The sequence below is a fragment of the Pygoscelis adeliae genome, unplaced genomic scaffold, assembly GCF_000699105.1.
Source record: "Pygoscelis adeliae isolate BGI_AS28 unplaced genomic scaffold, ASM69910v1 Scaffold25, whole genome shotgun sequence".
Taxonomy (NCBI): domain Eukaryota; kingdom Metazoa; phylum Chordata; class Aves; order Sphenisciformes; family Spheniscidae; genus Pygoscelis; species Pygoscelis adeliae.
Genome location: NW_008824808.1, coordinates 3437820 through 3455995, shown reverse-complemented (window position 1 = coordinate 3455995; position 18176 = coordinate 3437820). Strand labels below are relative to the sequence as shown.

General features: G+C 35.5%; 1 protein-coding gene across 1 annotated transcript in view; it reads right to left on the bottom strand.

The window, feature by feature from the left end:
* The window catches only part of NEK10 (NIMA-related kinase 10), a 117050-nt gene that overhangs the window by 92073 nt on the left and 6801 nt on the right, over positions 1–18176 (bottom strand). The window contains exons 7-21 of the mRNA XM_009324212.1: positions 16891–16969; positions 16474–16541; positions 15327–15406; positions 14071–14157; positions 12443–12667; positions 11778–11917; positions 10054–10115; positions 8531–8608; positions 5559–5623; positions 4063–4165; positions 3823–3951; positions 3127–3264; positions 2425–2470; positions 1677–1798; positions 1379–1481 (exon numbers count right to left, since the gene is read on the bottom strand). Of these exons, the coding sequence (XP_009322487.1) occupies positions 1379–1481; positions 1677–1798; positions 2425–2470; positions 3127–3264; positions 3823–3951; positions 4063–4165; positions 5559–5623; positions 8531–8608; positions 10054–10115; positions 11778–11917; positions 12443–12667; positions 14071–14157; positions 15327–15406; positions 16474–16541; positions 16891–16969 (1525 nt within the window). The remainder of the gene's footprint in view (positions 1–1378; positions 1482–1676; positions 1799–2424; positions 2471–3126; positions 3265–3822; positions 3952–4062; positions 4166–5558; positions 5624–8530; positions 8609–10053; positions 10116–11777; positions 11918–12442; positions 12668–14070; positions 14158–15326; positions 15407–16473; positions 16542–16890; positions 16970–18176) is intronic.

Here is an 18176-nt window from a genome sequence, read left to right as displayed (position 1 = left end):
GAACACTATCCTGGGCCTTGAAAAGCAAGTCCTGCGGCGACGTGGCACCCCAGAAAGAATTGAGTCAGACAACGGGACTCACTTCCGAAACAACCTCGTAGACACCCGGGCCAAAGAGCACGGCATTGAGTGGGTGTATCACATCCCCTGTCGTGCACCAGCCTCTGGGAAAATCGAACGATGCAACGGACTGTTAAAGACTACGCTGAGAGCAATGGGTGGTGGGACATTCAAACACTGGGATACACATTTAGCAAAGGCCACCTGGTTAGTCAATACTAGGGAATCTGCCAATCGGGCTGGCCCTGCCCAATCTCTCTTTTTGTTGTTTTCCTTTTCATTACAATATTATTAATAATAATAATAATATTATATTTTATTTCAATCATTAAACTGTTCTTATCTCAACCCATAAGTTTTCTCACTTTTGCCCTTCTGATTCTCTCTCCCATCCCACTGGGGGGCAGGGAGGGTGAGCGAGTGGCTGTGTGGTGCTTGGTTGCCTACTGGAGTTAAACCACAACAATTTGCTATTATAGCTGAGTGGTTTTGGTCAGGTGTGTGCATACATCTACACTTCCCTGTTATTTTTAAAGAAGAGAGATTGATTTTTGCATCAAGACTTCTCACAACAATTCTGCAGTATTCAAATCGTTTATTTAGTTCTGTGTCATGAGCAGTAAGAAAGCATGCAGTAGTTCTTTGAGAACTTTAAAAACTGCAGTATCTGAATCGCCTGAAAGGCTTGCTGTGTGTACCAGGTTGTATTAATTCACTTAAAGAGTAAAACTTTGTCATACTTTGGAGTACTGTTCACAAATAAACTGCTTTCAAAGCCTATCCTGAAACCTGCCTAGGCTCCTTCCTCCACAATGAGGAGATTATAGAAGTATAGGTCAAGAATATTCACTACTACAGGCTTAGACAAATAGCACCTCACTGCAGCTGATCACTGGGAACAACTGATGGGTACTAAACAATTGCATGGGAGAACTGGAATAGAACAGATGACTGTTGTACTTTGTATGTTCATTAGCACTTGTTATCTAATCTGGTTATCTTTATATTCTTGCTGATTTAAATAAAAACAGGCCTTGAAGCATAACTACAGTTTAAGTTTTTTAGGGCTAAATAATCTCCCCCGTCATATTTGACATACATAGCTGCAAAAAACATAGTCATGGCTGATGACACCTGGTGGCAATGATCACAAAATCTGCAATTATTTTACACAACAGTATAATAATGTAATAATTTACTAGCTTCCAAGTACCGTGACCAACGCCCAGGAATCTGAAATCTTCTAAGAGTTTCAGTAAAGAAATTCTACTCACGTACATCATGGGAAATTCTCTTCAAGTAAAGTAGTTCTACTTACTAATTGTAACTTTGTCTTTATCCCCCAGCATGACATTGTTCGGAGTGAGATCTCGATGAACAATCCTTTTCTCTTTATGCAAATAACGAAGAGCTAGACAAAGCTTAAAAACAAACAAAAAGAGCCTTACAAAGATTCTTAACTACAACCTAAATAAAGGCACATAAAATTAAATTCATATCTGATATTAGTGCCTGAAGCATTACTTTGTAATTTTTTAGCGTAACAAACATAAATGGTGCTACTAATTACATGCAGGAAAGTCCTGGTAATAAAAAAAAAAAATGGAGGCCCTTACTTGGATAAATATATGCCATATTCTTTCTTCTGTAAACTGTTGTTGCTTTTGCTTCAAAGAGTGAAAGTGTTCTCCCAATGGCACTCCCTCTATGAGCTCCATGACTATGTACAATCTGTCATCTACATAAAAGAAAATGAATTAGTAGAACATTACATTTCTACAGAAGGCATTTGAAAATAGAGTATTTGAGGTTAAAATATATTTTAAAAGCTGTTATTTTTTATTTTTAAAAAATTTATTTGTACAAATACATTTTAATTGTAGTTCAACTCCTTGTTATTCCATTTTTTCCTCAATTTATATCACAGCAACTATAAGAAATTCACTGCCTGATAATCACTCAGTGGGCAGGTGTATGTAGCTAGCTCTTTATAAAAAAGAAAATTAAGACAATATGGCTGAGCAATCTATATCATCAATTCTACTAGTCAGTATAGCTTTTCTCCCTACTTAGCATTCCAGTTGTAAATTTTGGATCCTAACTCTATAGGATGAGAATGATGCTTTCTATGCATTTACATTGCATCTAGTTTTACTGACAGGTAAACTAATATAAATATTATTTCTCACCATTTTTTCAATTTTAAAGGAATATAAGCCTGTCTGAACTGCAGCAGTTCTTGAAGAAAATATTATCATTTATTGCGCAAATTTTATACACTCCTTCCAAGCTGTAAGTGCTTTTATTATGTATTTCTATTTCTTCATTATGTACGATGTGGTAATTCTCTGCATTTATACTTACTTTCCAAGAAGGTTCTATAATACCGTACAACATTTGGATGATAAAGCTACAATGAGGAAAGAAATTTAGATGTTTAGAATAGTTAAACTGATGGCACAGTATTTATAATATTTAGCTACATATTGGAAGGAAGGATTCCACAAACTTGCTTATGAACTGCAGTGCAGTAGACCTTCGCTGCTACCCCAAACACAGAGAAGTGCTGCACATTACTAGAGCAACCAGGAGCAAAATACAGCATGATTCCTATCCACTCTCCCTTTAATAACTGAAAGAGAGTAAATGAAGTTTGAAGACGGGCAATTACACCTGCAAAGTATTGGCTTTCTTAGGCTAAGAACACTAATGATCAGTCTGTTTTTTTAATTTTCAATTACAAAAAAGACTATCTTCTCGTATTTTAAACCCAAGAATTCATTAAATGGAACAAAGATTCATGAGTTTTCTATCACAATCTTAATTTACAGAATGCCTGGAAAAAGTTCAAACACTGCCAACACAGAAAGTAAGAATCTTTAGTAACAAGCATTTGCACTGCTGCTAACAATACAGTAAGAAGGTTTTCAATATTGACAGCATTCAGGTAAAAGGGGCCAATATTGTACTGATCAGACAAAAATAGTAACAGTAGCTGGAAGCCCTGCTATACAAGAACTCACAGTTAATAATGCTAACAGCAGAATGCCCACACATGAATCATACCTGCTCTTTGATGATGGTTAATTCAGAGACAATATTCTTCACACTGCTGTCTCTGTCTTTTTTGTCCTTTCCAAATGCTGGATTGTGTAAATTGACTTCTTTCATTGCCAGGAGATTTTGTCCATTATGTTTTCTAACCTATGAAAAAGATAAAACCCTTGTAAAATTAATATAGGATAGGGACAGAAAGGATATTATTATGGCTATCAGATTAGTTATCAGAGCCCAAACCTGTCTCACAAAAGCTACAATCATAGCTTTTTTTGGGTGTGATGTGATTAGCCAAAGGAACTGGAGCCCCACAATACAGGTTAGCAGTACACTGCTGAACTTTCCACAGTGTTTGAAGTAACAGTGTGCCCAGTGTTGCTTTTCAGATAAAACATGCTTGAATTTCTGTGGTTTTACACAGATTTGTTAGCCTTTGCGATAGACAGAAATGCTGTTTGTGGAAAGGAATTAAAAGGAAGCCAAAGTAGGAAACCTAAGAGATAACACTGGTCAAGCTTATAAATACAAGAGGGGACAAACAAAATCACAGTAAATACTAACAACAAGCCCATATCCTTAAAGGACCTTTCAGACCTGCATTCCCCTACTGAAATTCAAAGGATGGTAGTGCCTAAAATAGGTGTTAGACCTTCTTCATGGATCCTCCCCTCAAACCTGTAAATTAATATCAAAAGGGAAGTTTACCTTATATACGCTTCCAAAAGCTCCACTGCCAAGGTGCTCTAAAATTGCATAGTTGCCTATATGTTTTGTAGGTGCCTTACTCTGATTCGTGCTCTCAATACTTTCAGCAATTTGCTTCAATTCATCCTCCTGGTTATAAATTAAATGACAGATAAATAAATATAAAATATTTCATGCCTTTCTTGTGCTAAGAATGTGCAAAGAATACAGCTTCTTAAAGCTATGAAGGTTTTTACCTACCTTTAACAAATTTAGCTTTGATACCAACTCTTCATAAGCACTGATATCACGCACATAATGTCCAATATCAATGAATATTTCAAACAAGTCAGTAGGGAAAAGTCTACAAAGGTTTAAATTTTGATATATTTTAGAAACAGTATACACAGTAGCTATTAGTCTACAGCAGAGACTTTTCAATGTTTCTTATTACAACTTACTTTAGAACCTTCTAAATAATACACTTATTTTTTACTAATCTATTCAGATATTAACCCTCTAACATTACATACACAGGCGTTAAAGGACCTTTCAAAAGTCACACTTCAGCCTCCATGGGTTGGGTATTAATATAAATGCCAGTTCTCCAAACAAGGTATAAGCCTCTTTAAAGTCAATGCACCTCCCAAGTTTCCAGTCATTTCCCCACTTTTTTTCTTATAGCACTTTATATGATGCTTGTTGTCACTTTACCTAAGTTCTTTCTTGTAATGCATTAGGCGATAGGATTGACATTTGTCTGCATTTAAAGAATCACAACACCCATCTTGGAATTTTTGTCCAAGAAGTCTAGTCTAAAAGATGAAAAGGACTGAGAAAAGCAAAAGCTAACAGATAGTAGGCAATATTTAATTAGTGACATGCTTAACTGAAGGTTTGTTTCTTTTTAAAGTTCTGGCAGAAGTAGAAATACAGAAAATAAAGTCATTTGGCAAAATATGAAAGACAGCAAATCACTTTCAAAACTTGACATCAACCATGAACATTCATTACAAACTGGGGCCCTTTCAGAATAAAATCCACTTTTTCAAAAGTAAAAATAACACAAAAGTTATATTTAGAATTCTAGTAATTTATGATACAGAATAAAATCATACAGAAACACTACTGACAGGCAGACCTCCTAGGCAGTATGATTACTATCCTAATCCCACAAATCAAACTGTTAGGTTTTACATGGCCTTTGTAGCCAACCTGGTGAAACTGTCACCTTACTAGTAAAAATAGGTAACTGATGAAAGACATTTTCTCCTTATTGATCCAAACGTTTCAGCAACACTCCTAAGTAAACCAGCTTGATGCAAAGTCATTCCCACATGAAGAAGAGGAGGGCTCAGAGAAAAAGTTTACTGCTCCCAGTTACTTGCTACTGTCCAGGACTGTAACTTGCATCTGCTAATCTTCAGGATAAAAGTATGGTTTATCTCCAACAGTATTAAATCTGTCCTCAACATATTTAAAAACGTTGATTCATGGGGGAGGAAGGAGCCCCTACAGAGACAGGTTCTCTGGCATGCATACAATAGAAGTCCCCACACTGAACATCTAAATCTTGTAGGCTGGCACTGATGCAATGCAGGAATGGCTATCCATAGCTGTGGACAGGACAGAAGTTGCCCATTACTATTTCTTCTTGTTGAAAATAAATGACATTTTAAAAACATGTCTTTCTGATTGGAGCGACAACTTTTGAAAGCTATCCTGAAGGAGTTTCACAAAACATTTTGTTAACATACCTTTTAAAGATATGTCGATTTCTTTCCATACTGAAGAGAAATCTCAGGGCTCTGAAAGCATAACACTACCGCAGGAAAAATACTTAAATTAATGACAAATTTATACACAAATGGAAAAGCCATAAACATCAAGGATTCCCCTTGACTTTACACATTGGTAAACTTTGTACTTAAATGACTAGACAGATTACGTTATTAACCTGATAATGAAGAGAGTAAAAACATAGTAAGTTTCTCCTGTATTTTAAAAGCAGGCAGGGCCATTTGAAAGGGGGGGGGGTGTAAAAAAAAAAAAAAGTGGGTGACTATAGCTATAGTACACACTGAGGAACATTTAAGTCTTTATCATCTCTTTTTATTTGCAGATAGCTCAAGACTTAAGACCTGCTCTCTTCTCCAATGCTGAAAAAGGTAAATGTAATCAGTGGTTTTGTAATGATGCAGTAGAAACAGCATTTTTCATTTTTTCTGAAAAATGCAGTGTAGAACACTAAGTTCTAACAGGGGACAAAAATGAAAAGTGAGAAAGAGAGAATGGTCAACTTTTTTTTTTTTAATACTAAGTTCATATTTACAGAGATCTTTATGTACCTCAGTTTCTATCTTCATGTACCGTAGTTTCAATATGATCTCTACTGAAGAAAGTTTATTTTTAAAACAGCCACTGGCAGGTAGTTAATACATATGCTTTTATGCAACTCTTTTTTAATTCCGTTTATCCAGAGTCAATAACATGGCACATATATGGCTGAGCAACCAAAGATGACTGTATAAAGTAAGCCAAAGGGAAATAAGGTATTGGTATCTGAAATAATGCAAATAGTAAATGTCTTTAACATAATTTAGAATTACTTCATTGCAGCAGTGACTAAAACACTACTATAGTCCAGTGTGATAATCCCTATTTAGACAATGGTAATTGTGTCTTAGTGATAACTGCAGGATTAATCCCCATGTTAAAAACAAATCTTTCAATATATGCATTAAATGAAGAAAATAAAGGCCAAATGCTACTTTTGAAGGAAGCAGGATACATTCCTTTTCTGTGAAATTTCAAGTATGTTAATGCTGCTAAGAAGCTGTCTCTTTTACAGACAATGTTTCTTTTTAGTCCAAAGTAAACTCCCCATTACAGGAGAAGGATGGTGTGTTATGATGTCTAACATTCTACTGAGAATCACAGTCACAACTTAGCTGTACAAAATAACCCAGACCGGCTGGGCCGTAATTGCTACCTTGAAAGATTTTTAATTTAAAGACTATACATAGACCTTACGGTAGAAAGCCCATCAGTGAAGGGGCATGGTAATAGATTAATAATGAGCAATATGATTAAATGGCAATATTTGTCTTTCTCACACTAGTATTGTCAGATTAATATTTAACATTTGTGATATGCTTCAGTTAAGGCGTGATGATTTTTAGATATGATATGCATGCAGAATAAATGACCGATATCACTGCCACCCTTGAAATAATGGAGTAAGATCACTAAGGTAGTATGGTAGAAGGAAGCTGAAAATTTAATCATTGAAAACACAGACAATAGAGCAGTAAAGAAACCAGACCAGTATTGTGAGAATTCTAAGAAAAATGCCTATGAAATTCAAAAAGGGCATTCCAATAGCTGCGACTGTATTGCCTAGCAGTAACAGTGATAAAGGCAATACAGGTAGCACTGTGAGAATCTGAACAAGGTTTCATAAAAAAAATATACTTCCTGTTGTTTGCCTGAAACGGATTTAGTTTTCATATGTGATCATTAAGTCCATTATTAATTCACATGGCTTCATGTTTAACACAACTACAGTTGCTTAGTATCTCTTGTGAGTTATTTCCAACACATTCTGCTGGAACCTAAAAATCTCAGTGGGCATAAATTAAGCTCCTTACAGTTGTATGAGGCAACTGTACTGAGCATATGCTCCAGTTTATTAGACTCCATGTTAGTTTCATATACCCTCTAGGAAGATTTTTATTTATCTCATCCTTAAGCTGATGTAACTGAAGAGCACTGTAAAACCTTGTTACAGAAGAAAGGTACCTATGGCACTGAATCTGCACTCCAACCCTAATCTAGAAGAACTGTGATGAGAAAGATGACACTACAATGAATTTTTTTTCTGGAAAAAAGGCAATTGTGGAAATGCCTTCCCTTGCTATCCAGGCATGTCTACCTGATTAGATAGTTGAGTAGCTATGTAGCCATGTTGGTGCAGGGCTATGCCAGAACAAAGACCAGGTGAGAGGCAGGATCCTGACTGCATTCACCTGTGCCAAGGACCTCCTCACACTTGCCCACAGAAGGGCAACTGGAGCAGCAGCAGTTGCCTTTATCCCTGAATCCCAGACCACTACTCTCCTGTAGCTTAAAGAGACACCACCACCATTTCACAGAGGCTGGAGAAGAGCTACCAGATAATGAATTACTGCTGATAACTTTTAGCCTAAGTTGACTCAAACCAGTATATTTATGGGGGTATTGACATGCAAAAACATTCTATGCTTATTAGCTCTATATTTATCCTACATTTAAATTTGCTCTACTTCATGTGATGTTTTCCTGTATTTTATTTAACAGCCACAGTAAGATGCTCCAGAAAGAAACAGATATTAGTACAGTGTCAAATCTACAGTGAGTTTCAATGAAGACCAAGGCACTAAAAAGAAGATCTGATGCTGGGCAGCCTGAAAAAGCGCAGGAGAGATTATCACAAGAAAAATACTCACTTTCCTTTACACTATATGAGGCGTCAGAAACAAAGCTGATCAGAACAGAACACCAGAAATTGAGTCACTATTTAACTTTTAGTTCCTGGGCCATTTGTTATTCCTGGTTTTGTTTTGGTGGAGGTTTTTTTCTCCTTTGAGGAAACAGATTTTACTGCACTTTAAAATAAACTTTAAAATAATAAAAAATTCCCAGGGACTGCTTGGGTCTTTCAATAAGCAATGATAATAAAGGGAGTTACCTGTAATAAATTAGCTTTTTCAGCATTCCTTTCTTTGTTTGGTAAAATCAGCTTTGCTATTGTATATATTCCATTTGCCTGGAAACAGAGAAAGGTCAGTATTAACAGCACTCCTTTGCATACAAACCACAAATAAAACCCAATGTTACTTCAGATATATCAGAAGCTAATAACAATTGACAAGTTCTCAACATCCTACTGCATACCTAAATTATAAGCTCAAATGACTAAAATGTACGTAAGAATGAAATCATTGTTAAATTTAAACTGATACTGCAAAGAGTTTGCGAACAAATAACGAAGCAATGCTTTTATCTCTAGAAGTGAAGGAAATTGCAGCAACAGATCTCCTGTCACGATGTGGATATTTTGAACTGTCAGGAACCAAAAATCCAGTCACAAGGATGAGTGGGGGAAGAAGTTAAGCTTGAACCTGCACATCGTCCCATCAATTTTTAAGCAATTTACTGACACCACAGTTATCATGCACTGCTATAGCAATGCAGAAAAACTCCATGTTAAAATCAGCTTTTTATTTCCCAAGTCCCCCAGGAGTTATGCTGTTTTCAAAATATAGCCAATTTAAATAAGTGATATTTTATTTTGATGAAACCAGACTCAGCCTAAAATGTATGCAGTTATATTGTTCAGATAAAATGTTGTCTAAATCAGTATGGTTTATCGACGATTTTAGTGCTTAAGATACATCAAAAATATTTTTTTTTCCCCTAGACTTACTTCCATTCCTTTCCTCTTAACCAATAGCTTTGAAATATACACGAACTTCTTCCCAGTCATATTTAAGGCTCTTTGTTCTCTTGATTCCTCTAGGACTACCTCTAGTTGGGTTTTAAGCTAACTTGAAGGCTTTGATCACTGACTTAACATTTAGAGTATAAGAGCTGGCTACAGCTTTTAGCTGGTATTAATGTCCTAAATATTTGTGTCTTTGACTATGTCTGGAATACATACCAGGGATTTTAAGAACAGTTTTCAGAACCATAGATTCTAGCTGATTTAAATATTATATTTTAAAATGCAGTTAAGAAACACAACCCTGGGGATGGAGTGCCAGGAAGTTATCTCGGAAACACCAAACTCTGAGGAAAAGAGAAATTGTTTGTGAAACAACAGTGCACCAATATTAAGCTGCACAGAGTTTGCTTTAATAAACTTCGTGAAATTCAGAATTTGTATTTCTCAGTTAATTCCGTGATTACTCTTATTTACTATCCTGTTTTGAATATGGCAAAAGCATGGCAAGAGATGCCAACCAAAATGAACCCTGTCTGAATAAAGCTGTTTATTCTCCCAGACAACTAGATATATATGTTGATATCTTTGTGTATATGTCTCTGTGTGTAAATGTATAAAGAAACAGAGATACTAAAGTTACATAAAGGCATATTTTCCAATCCCTTTCAAATGCATTTGTTTGTTAATTAAATGATGGTGACAAATAAGAACAGTTAAGTCAAATTATAAACAATAATGCCTGCCTTAACCGAATAAAGTCTTCCTACCTGTACTACCTGGTAAGCGTTAGTCTCATTGAGCACTAGTTCAGTAATTGCAGCACAACAAGCTAGAATAAAAATTCAGATGTAACATTTAGGGCCAGATTCATAAAGATATTCAGATAGCATTGTGGATTAACCTTAGGCTAAGGGGCAAATGCCCATCCAGCTGCTCATTCGCTCCCCCTCCTTAACAGGACAGAGGGAGAAAATAGGATGGAAAAGCTCATGGGTCAAGATAAAGACAGGGAGGTCGCTTATCAGTTACCATCACAGGCAAAACAACTTGACTTGGGGAAAAATAATTTAATTTATTGCCAATTAAAATAGATTTTGATAGCAAAAAAACAAAGACAAAAAATTAAAACAACACCTTCCCCCCATACCATACTTCTTTTTCCCCCCCGATTCATCTTCACTCCTTTACTCCTGACTCCTCTACCCTCTCCCCCAGCAGCGCTGTGGGGTGGTGAATGAGGGTTACAGTCAGTACATAACAGTTCCACTCTGCTGGCTCCTTTCTACTTTTCCCCTGCTCCAGTGTGGGTCCTCTCCACACGCTGCAGCGTGAATACCTCCTCCAACGAGGTCTCTCTCATGGGCTGCAGGGGAATCTCTGCTCTGGTGCCTAAAGCACCTCCTCCCCCTCCTTCTTCTCTGACCTTGGTGTTTGCACTGCTGTTTCTCACCCCTTTTTTTTTTTTTCTTCTCCTCCTCTGCTCACCCAGTGTTTTTGCCCTTTCTTAACTATGTTTTCACAGATGCATCACCAGCTTTGCTGATGGGCTTAGCTTTGGCAAGCATTGGGTCTGTTGTGAAGCCAGCTGTGTCCAGCACAGGGCAATCCCTTACCTCTTCCCACAGAGCCACCTGCTAACAAAACCTTGCCACCCTCACCCAGTATAGAAGGCTAAAAATACACACAAGTACTCAGTCAGAACTAAAAAAGAACCTCCATAAGTTCAGTACTTACTCTTTCTTAGGAGTCCTTAAGGAAGGCAGAAGTAACCCAGAAATACGCTCCATGCTGGCAATACTTGTGGTACTGCAATTTATTTCACGTTACCAGCTCTTCAGAGGTAACATTCATGATGAAGTATTCAAAAACACTTACGTATTATGTTACAGCTTTCAGGAAGATACTGCAAAGGCTCATATAATCCTAGTAAGGATATTTTGCATTGTCCTTCTATAGTCACTGGAAAAAGACATGATCCTCCAGAAGGCATTTCAGAATGGATAGTTGACGTGTGACGTGCTATTGAGAAATCTCCTCTAAAAGGGATTCTCTCCATAACTACAGAGGAATCCTCGCCTGACTGGTAGTCTTTAAAATACCACTCTGAAAGAGTTCCATCATACTCAATTCATGATTGATCTAGTATAGTAAATTTGAATAGAGGAAACATGATCAAATAAAAATAATCTCAGTCTAAAAACAAAATAAATAAATATATATATATGTGTGTTTGAGATGTTTTTACAGGTGGAAGAAATATATATGATTCCCATGTACTTAATACTTTATCCTTTGCTTCTTTCTAAAAAAAAGTGTGCTTTTTAAAAATATGTGCTGGTATTCCACATTTAGAAATAAACACAGCTGACTTGGTGCCCCCACTCCCTAAAGCAGGTATAAAAGTTTACAATTTCAATTTTAAAATATTTTAAAATCCCTTTGCACAAGTGTAAGTAAACACATAACAGAGGATTAGGCCTTATAAACCTACCTGCCTGAAGTGAGAAAATATTTTCTTGCATCTCATCAGGACTCAAATCATCTGTCAAATGAAGATGTTTGATTCTCCCTGCTGCGTTCGCACTAGATAAACTTCCAACTGAAGAGCGATCAGAAACAAGATTTCTTTCTCTGGGAGGGGGGGGAGGGGGGAAACGACAAAACAAAAAACTACAAAACACCAAATTGCAGTGTAAAAAAAGGCTTAACATATCTTTGTTAACCATTTCTGATGTTCTGAAAATTTGTATGTTTTTCACTAAATAAGCTAATACACTTTGAAAAAGCAAACAAGCCTTTAAACAGAAAATTCCTTTACCACATTCATCAATTATATTCACAATTCTAGCTCACTAAATAGATGTCTGATTAATAGGGAAACTAAGTAGACAGCAATGACATATTTATAATCTATTCATTATTTAGTTTATACACTGAAAATATGAAAAACACCTTAAGATAACAATAAAATACACATAGCTGAAAAAAAATACTGCTTATTCATTACGTTCTAAATAGCCTTTTAATTTCTGCAGACATCACGTACAGCTGAACAAAACAAAGATGCTATTTGATAAAACAGGGCTTGGTCAAATATATCTTAAAATATGACACAGTCTCATATAATTGCCACAATGCTGAGGACTGAAAACCTACCCCTGTAATATATGAAGGAGCTGCTTAATTCCACCCCAAATTCGGATTTCCACACTAGTCTCAGGGTCTTCACAAACCTGTACCAGAATCCAAACTATACTCCACAGAAGTTTGATATGATCAGAATGGAGTAAACCGAGCAAGACTGGAACTCCTTCATACATTTTTACTTGCTCTTTGACTTGTGACTCTGCACAGAGGAGACGTAGCAACTCTGCTGTGAGCCTAAAAAAAAAAATCAGCAAAAAATGTTAACAATAACTCCATCATTACTTTGTATTGTCAGTTAACAAAGGGGAAAAAAACACAGCAAATGTTTAAGAACGAACAGAGACCTCCTATAAAAAAAGAAGTTAAAGAAAAATGCTTAAAGTCACTGTAAACTGGTTAAAGTCACCGTTTAAAAAAAAGAAAAAGACGAAGGTCCAAATTTGCACAAGCAATGAAATTATATTTACACTGAGTTTGACTGTCAGCATAGGCAGCCATGTATACACAGCCAGGATGGAGGTGGCCAGGTGGACTGTCATCCGTGGTACCACCTTCTTGTTAATGGCATTAATAGTACAAGTAGCACTGACTGCATGAACTTGTAAAGTCCACCTGTGGAATTAGAATAACTCCACAAATAATCGTGATTCTTCTCCAGTATGGTTTGAATATTATGTTTACAAAAGGGATTGGATCTATCACTTAAAAGGTTTAGACAAGACTTTAACTTCGCTCCAATTAAAGTGGACTTTCCATAGAAAATACGGTTAGGGATTTCCATTTCCACTTGAAGCAAAAAAGCTGCATGTGTTTGATGAAACATATAAATTCAGATTCATATCTGAATTTAAAATTATTCTTAACTAGCTCTGAACTTCATCAGCTTCCTGCCTACATTCAAATTCCAGTTTTTATAACAAACTTTTGGTTTACGTATAATCTAAATAATTTCAAACCGAGAAACTACATAAAATCTTTTGGCATATGACTAAAGATAAAGAAATTGAATATGTAAAATAATTTACATGTGTGAAATAATTAAGCATGAAATTTAAAAAATCTCTTCAGAATTTTAAATGTGATAGGATAAGTGACATATCATCAAATTTGAGAGTCTCTTGGTTTCTTACTGAAATGCAGATATAGCAGGCTTAGCCGAGATGAAAGGACATTTAAAGAACTGAAGGGACCTTTATGATTTTCTGATTGAAGGGATATGGGGTCTGACCCAGCCGCTGGCATGAAGTACAACAGCTATTTCTTGCAATTTTTTACTAGTTTATATTGCGCATTCCAGGAACTGTCAGAGTTCAGCGTGCTTTCCATCTAACCACTCAGGTCTGCCAGAAGCAAAGAGGAGATGCACCAAGAAAAGCGACTGCTATCACTTTATGGTAACATTGCAATTTCTTTGCAGAGCACTGTAGGCCATCAGTGGAGAAAGAGGAGACAGCTTATAACAAAACTACTAGAAAAGATTTTGCTATATCAATATCTGACTGAAAATACGTAAGTATCAGAACTTTACCTTGAGTATATTAAAGTGGCACATTATCTAATTCCTCTAAATAAACATGTCCCTAAATGAAAAAGTCAAAATATATTTTAACACAATTAATCTACAAGCGAAGTCTCACCTTTTAGAAAGCAAATCGTATTCATGTAATATCACCAGCAAGTTCTCAACAATGGTGAGCTCACTTATCTTCTCCCTACATTCTGGACTACAAATTGATTATTCCTGGCATTTATATCAAATTAAATTATATGAAAAAACACATTGCTCTTTAGCCTCCCTCCTTATACATTTGACCAATTATTTTTTTCTCAAGTCTTAAGTAATACTATTATATTGTGAACACAAATATTTAAAGCAACAAAAACATGCTGGGTCAAGAGTGACACTGCAACAATTTCCAATTTTCCTAGTACAAAAAAAGTAAATGCGAATGCATAAAAGACACAAATGTATTTCATTTGTTTCATAATAGAAATTAAGCAAATGAGGTACATTTTTAGAATCAAATACAATTTCTGTTAATATTTGTAATATACTCCAAACGCTTCCTTGCCCAGTCCAAATGTAACACATTTAAATCTGTGAGGAAAGTTAAATGGAAGTTGAAAATGTATGTATAGCATAATTTAAATTAATACTGATATTAAAAAAAAAATTGAACTGAAATAGAATGAAAGAAATTTGGGAAAAAAGAAAATCCAGAGAAATCTTAGTAAATAAATTTCTACTGATCAAGGGGTTGTACCTATTCTCTTCAATTTTGTAATTTTCCTTATAATTTTTCATTTGAAAGATAAAATTGTTATATAAGTCTGGAAGTCAGCAGAACAATAATGCAGAAGCAGCAGATTTTCTTCTATAAAACTATTAAGGATGAAAGATGCTGTATCTTCCTTTTCCTTTTTTTCCCTCCACACCAGGAAAAAAAAGTCCTATCTTTATTTAAAATGGTCATTAGTGAAGAGAGGATACGTATACATGGATTTGAGTGTATGCATTCATTATTTACTACATTGGACAACATTCTTGCTGGTTATTGAGAGGCATTGTTATATTAAGCTCAGCACAAAAGACACTTACATGCAGGAAGTCAGTAAGAATTACAGAATCCTGCATAGGGATTGCAAAGAGAGATTCTATGACTCCAGTCTTGCAAAGTTCTCCACGTGAGCAAGAAATCTGCTGCAAGGACCAAAGTTTCAACTCAGTTTCTGCTGCTTCAATATAAAATTAAGCACACTTCATAGGCCTCCACAGAACAAGGCCTCATTTTGAAAAAAAGAAGTCTTCCTCATAAACAGCAGTTTTAATAGTGTGTCAAGAGATAACATTAAAATGCTTATTGTGAACTACAGCACATTAAGTTGAACCTACCTTTCTGCTAGGCTAGTCAGAGCAAGAAGGGCACCCAAAAGCACATTGCTGTCTCTGGCAGATAACAAAATTACCAAGGTCTGGAAAATGAAACATGAAACAAGATAAATAAATACAAATTATGTTCTTTTCTTTTATGACTCAAACACATATAGAGTTAGTTATTGAAAAGTCAAAATTAAGATACCAAATCCTTACACAATACACTAGAAGTCTTAGGCACATTTAAAGTACACTTAAATATACACTTAAAGTCTTAGAATGCACCCAGTCTGAAGACAAGCAAGGATGTTTCTTCTCAAACTGCAGTTAGCATCTCTCTTGACTGCTAAAGCATCTGTCCAACTTAATATACCATTGTAAAAATGTTCCTGTGTAAAACACTTCAGAACTCCAAATCAAGGCCTCCTGAAGCAAAAGTTAATTTTCAGCTTATATTTAAACAATGCAGTATGTAATTTAAGGCCCTGCATATGTTCTGTTAATGATTTATATCAAAGCAAATTTCATATTTGTCTAGATTCTCTAAAAACATGTTGTCCGATACTATCTGATCACAATTGCCAATGTTTTACTGCAGCATAATAGAATCACGAAGCACTAGTTATACTGATCTTGATCTCTACTGTTTCTCAGTTTGGCCACAAATCAGCAGTGGTTAAGTATAGACCCTTAGACTGGCAGTAATGTATAGCAAGGGATGTCTAGGTTGTCACTCTCTAGGTTGACAATGTTCCATTTAGACACAGAATACTTTATAAGTGAAAAATCATAACAGAAATGTATACCAAAAAATAAATAAAAAATATATTTATATTAAAAAAATATATAAAACAATTTATATCATAGTAACACGTAGCTCAGGACAGTGTAAACATGAGTACTAATTTTTATATGAACGAGTTTAGTCCAAACATTTAAGACCTATTTATCTCAAACAACCAATAACCATGCCAATTAACTTACGTAAAAGAAATAATTTTTGTGATACTATTAATACACCTGTAAAACACAGAACTGAAATTATCTTGCTTTACAAGCTTGACAAGGTGAGGAATTTATGCCCACCTAGATCAAATCTGAAAAGCATAAGTCATTCAGATAAGTAGCTAATTGGTTATAATTAGCAATTTTATAAAGCACTTACTTTATGTGCTCCACTTGCTATAACCCATTCTCTTTGATCTTTAACAGCAGCAAGCTTTTGGAAAATGTCTATGGAACAAAGGAAGTCACATAAATTGAAGCTTTACCATTTAATATTTTTCATTCTACTAATCAGATAATAAAGCAAAACACTGGATGAGTTCTTTGAACCATGACTAGCTCATTTTACTGTTATTTCAGTGTGTAAAGAGGTATTAATTTCTTATGGAAATCTTACTTATGTACAAAAACAAGATGTGCTTCTCCACAGCAATTTCAGTTTTTACTTGTGTGATGATGCCTACAATGAATCTAGTAATATCTTACTTAATGACCATCTCAAGTATTTTAAACATTTTAAGCCTCACACAAAGTTGTAAGTGCCCTTATAATTTATGTTATCAGCTATAACACTTACATGTCATGTTGACCAGCTTGTCTACATTATGCTGTTCTTCTCCGTAATCAAGATAGCCATTTGCTACTGTTTCCATATACTACAAGTAGGGGGAAAAAATAAAGGATACCATTAAAAATAGTTTTAAGAATTCAAAAACCTCGAGTGTTATGCACAGAAATAGCCTGTAGGTGGTGCATCTGTTTCACGAAAAACTAAGTCTGCGACAGCCCGCATAATTTTGCTGTAAAATTTGTCAGGGAACAGAAGAGATCTTCGAAGTATAAGAATTCAAAGAGCAAGTGTAAAATTCCACAAGAGGAAAATCCACTGAAGACTAATAAATACAACGACCCAACTTCTAGGGCCAAAATTCCCTTCTTTGCAAGCTGCTAGAGGTTAATAAGAGTTTTCTGGTGAACTACCGCTTCATGTTTCTGCTCTCAAACTTTTCCCTCAGCATCTACTATTGGCCACTGTTTGGAACAGCCAGATGGATCTTCAGCCCACACAGCTGACAGGCTCAGACTCTACAAAACCTACGCAACTGCAGGGGGGGATTTTGTGTCTTTTTTTTTTTTTTGGACATAGCCAACTGGTGAGAAATGGTGGTCAATCTTTCTTAACAATCCTAATAACTACCTGGTCAAACATATTTTTCCAGGAAATGAGAATTTTCACAAGGATGTAATGTTTGTTAGTACACAAAATCATGATATGATTCACAGCATCACTTACGTATCGGTCTTACATATGGTGGCATTTTGAAATTTCTAGAATACTGTATAGGGAAACTACAGCAGTATCAAGCAGATGGTATAGAGAGGCTAGAACTACAGTAGTAGCACACAATTTAGAAAGAAAACTCACAAGAGGAGGACACTACTATGCAAAGTAATATTTGTAATAATAATTTTATTAGCATTTTCTACTAAAACACCCCAAAACACCTCAAAATGAGAACAGTTTTTTATCTGAAACTGCCCACCCAAAAAATATGTTTTTAATGCTGTATAAAATAGTCTAATGGAGGACTTTAGACTTGTGATTTGGCAAGAAGATTTGGATGCAAAATTCACCTTGAAATTACTGCTACCTTCCAAATTTCTGAGGGATTTTTGAAAGTCTCAGCTATAACTTTTTTCAAACTGCATTTCAGAGTGCTGGAAACCCATTTAACACTTAATTTTATCTCACTGCAAAGGACACAAGAGATTAAGTTCCCCAGAAGTTCAGAAATCATAAAAATTGGATCTCACGACTTTTTAAATCCTCTATGCCAGCAACACATAGTAAAAATTCTTTTC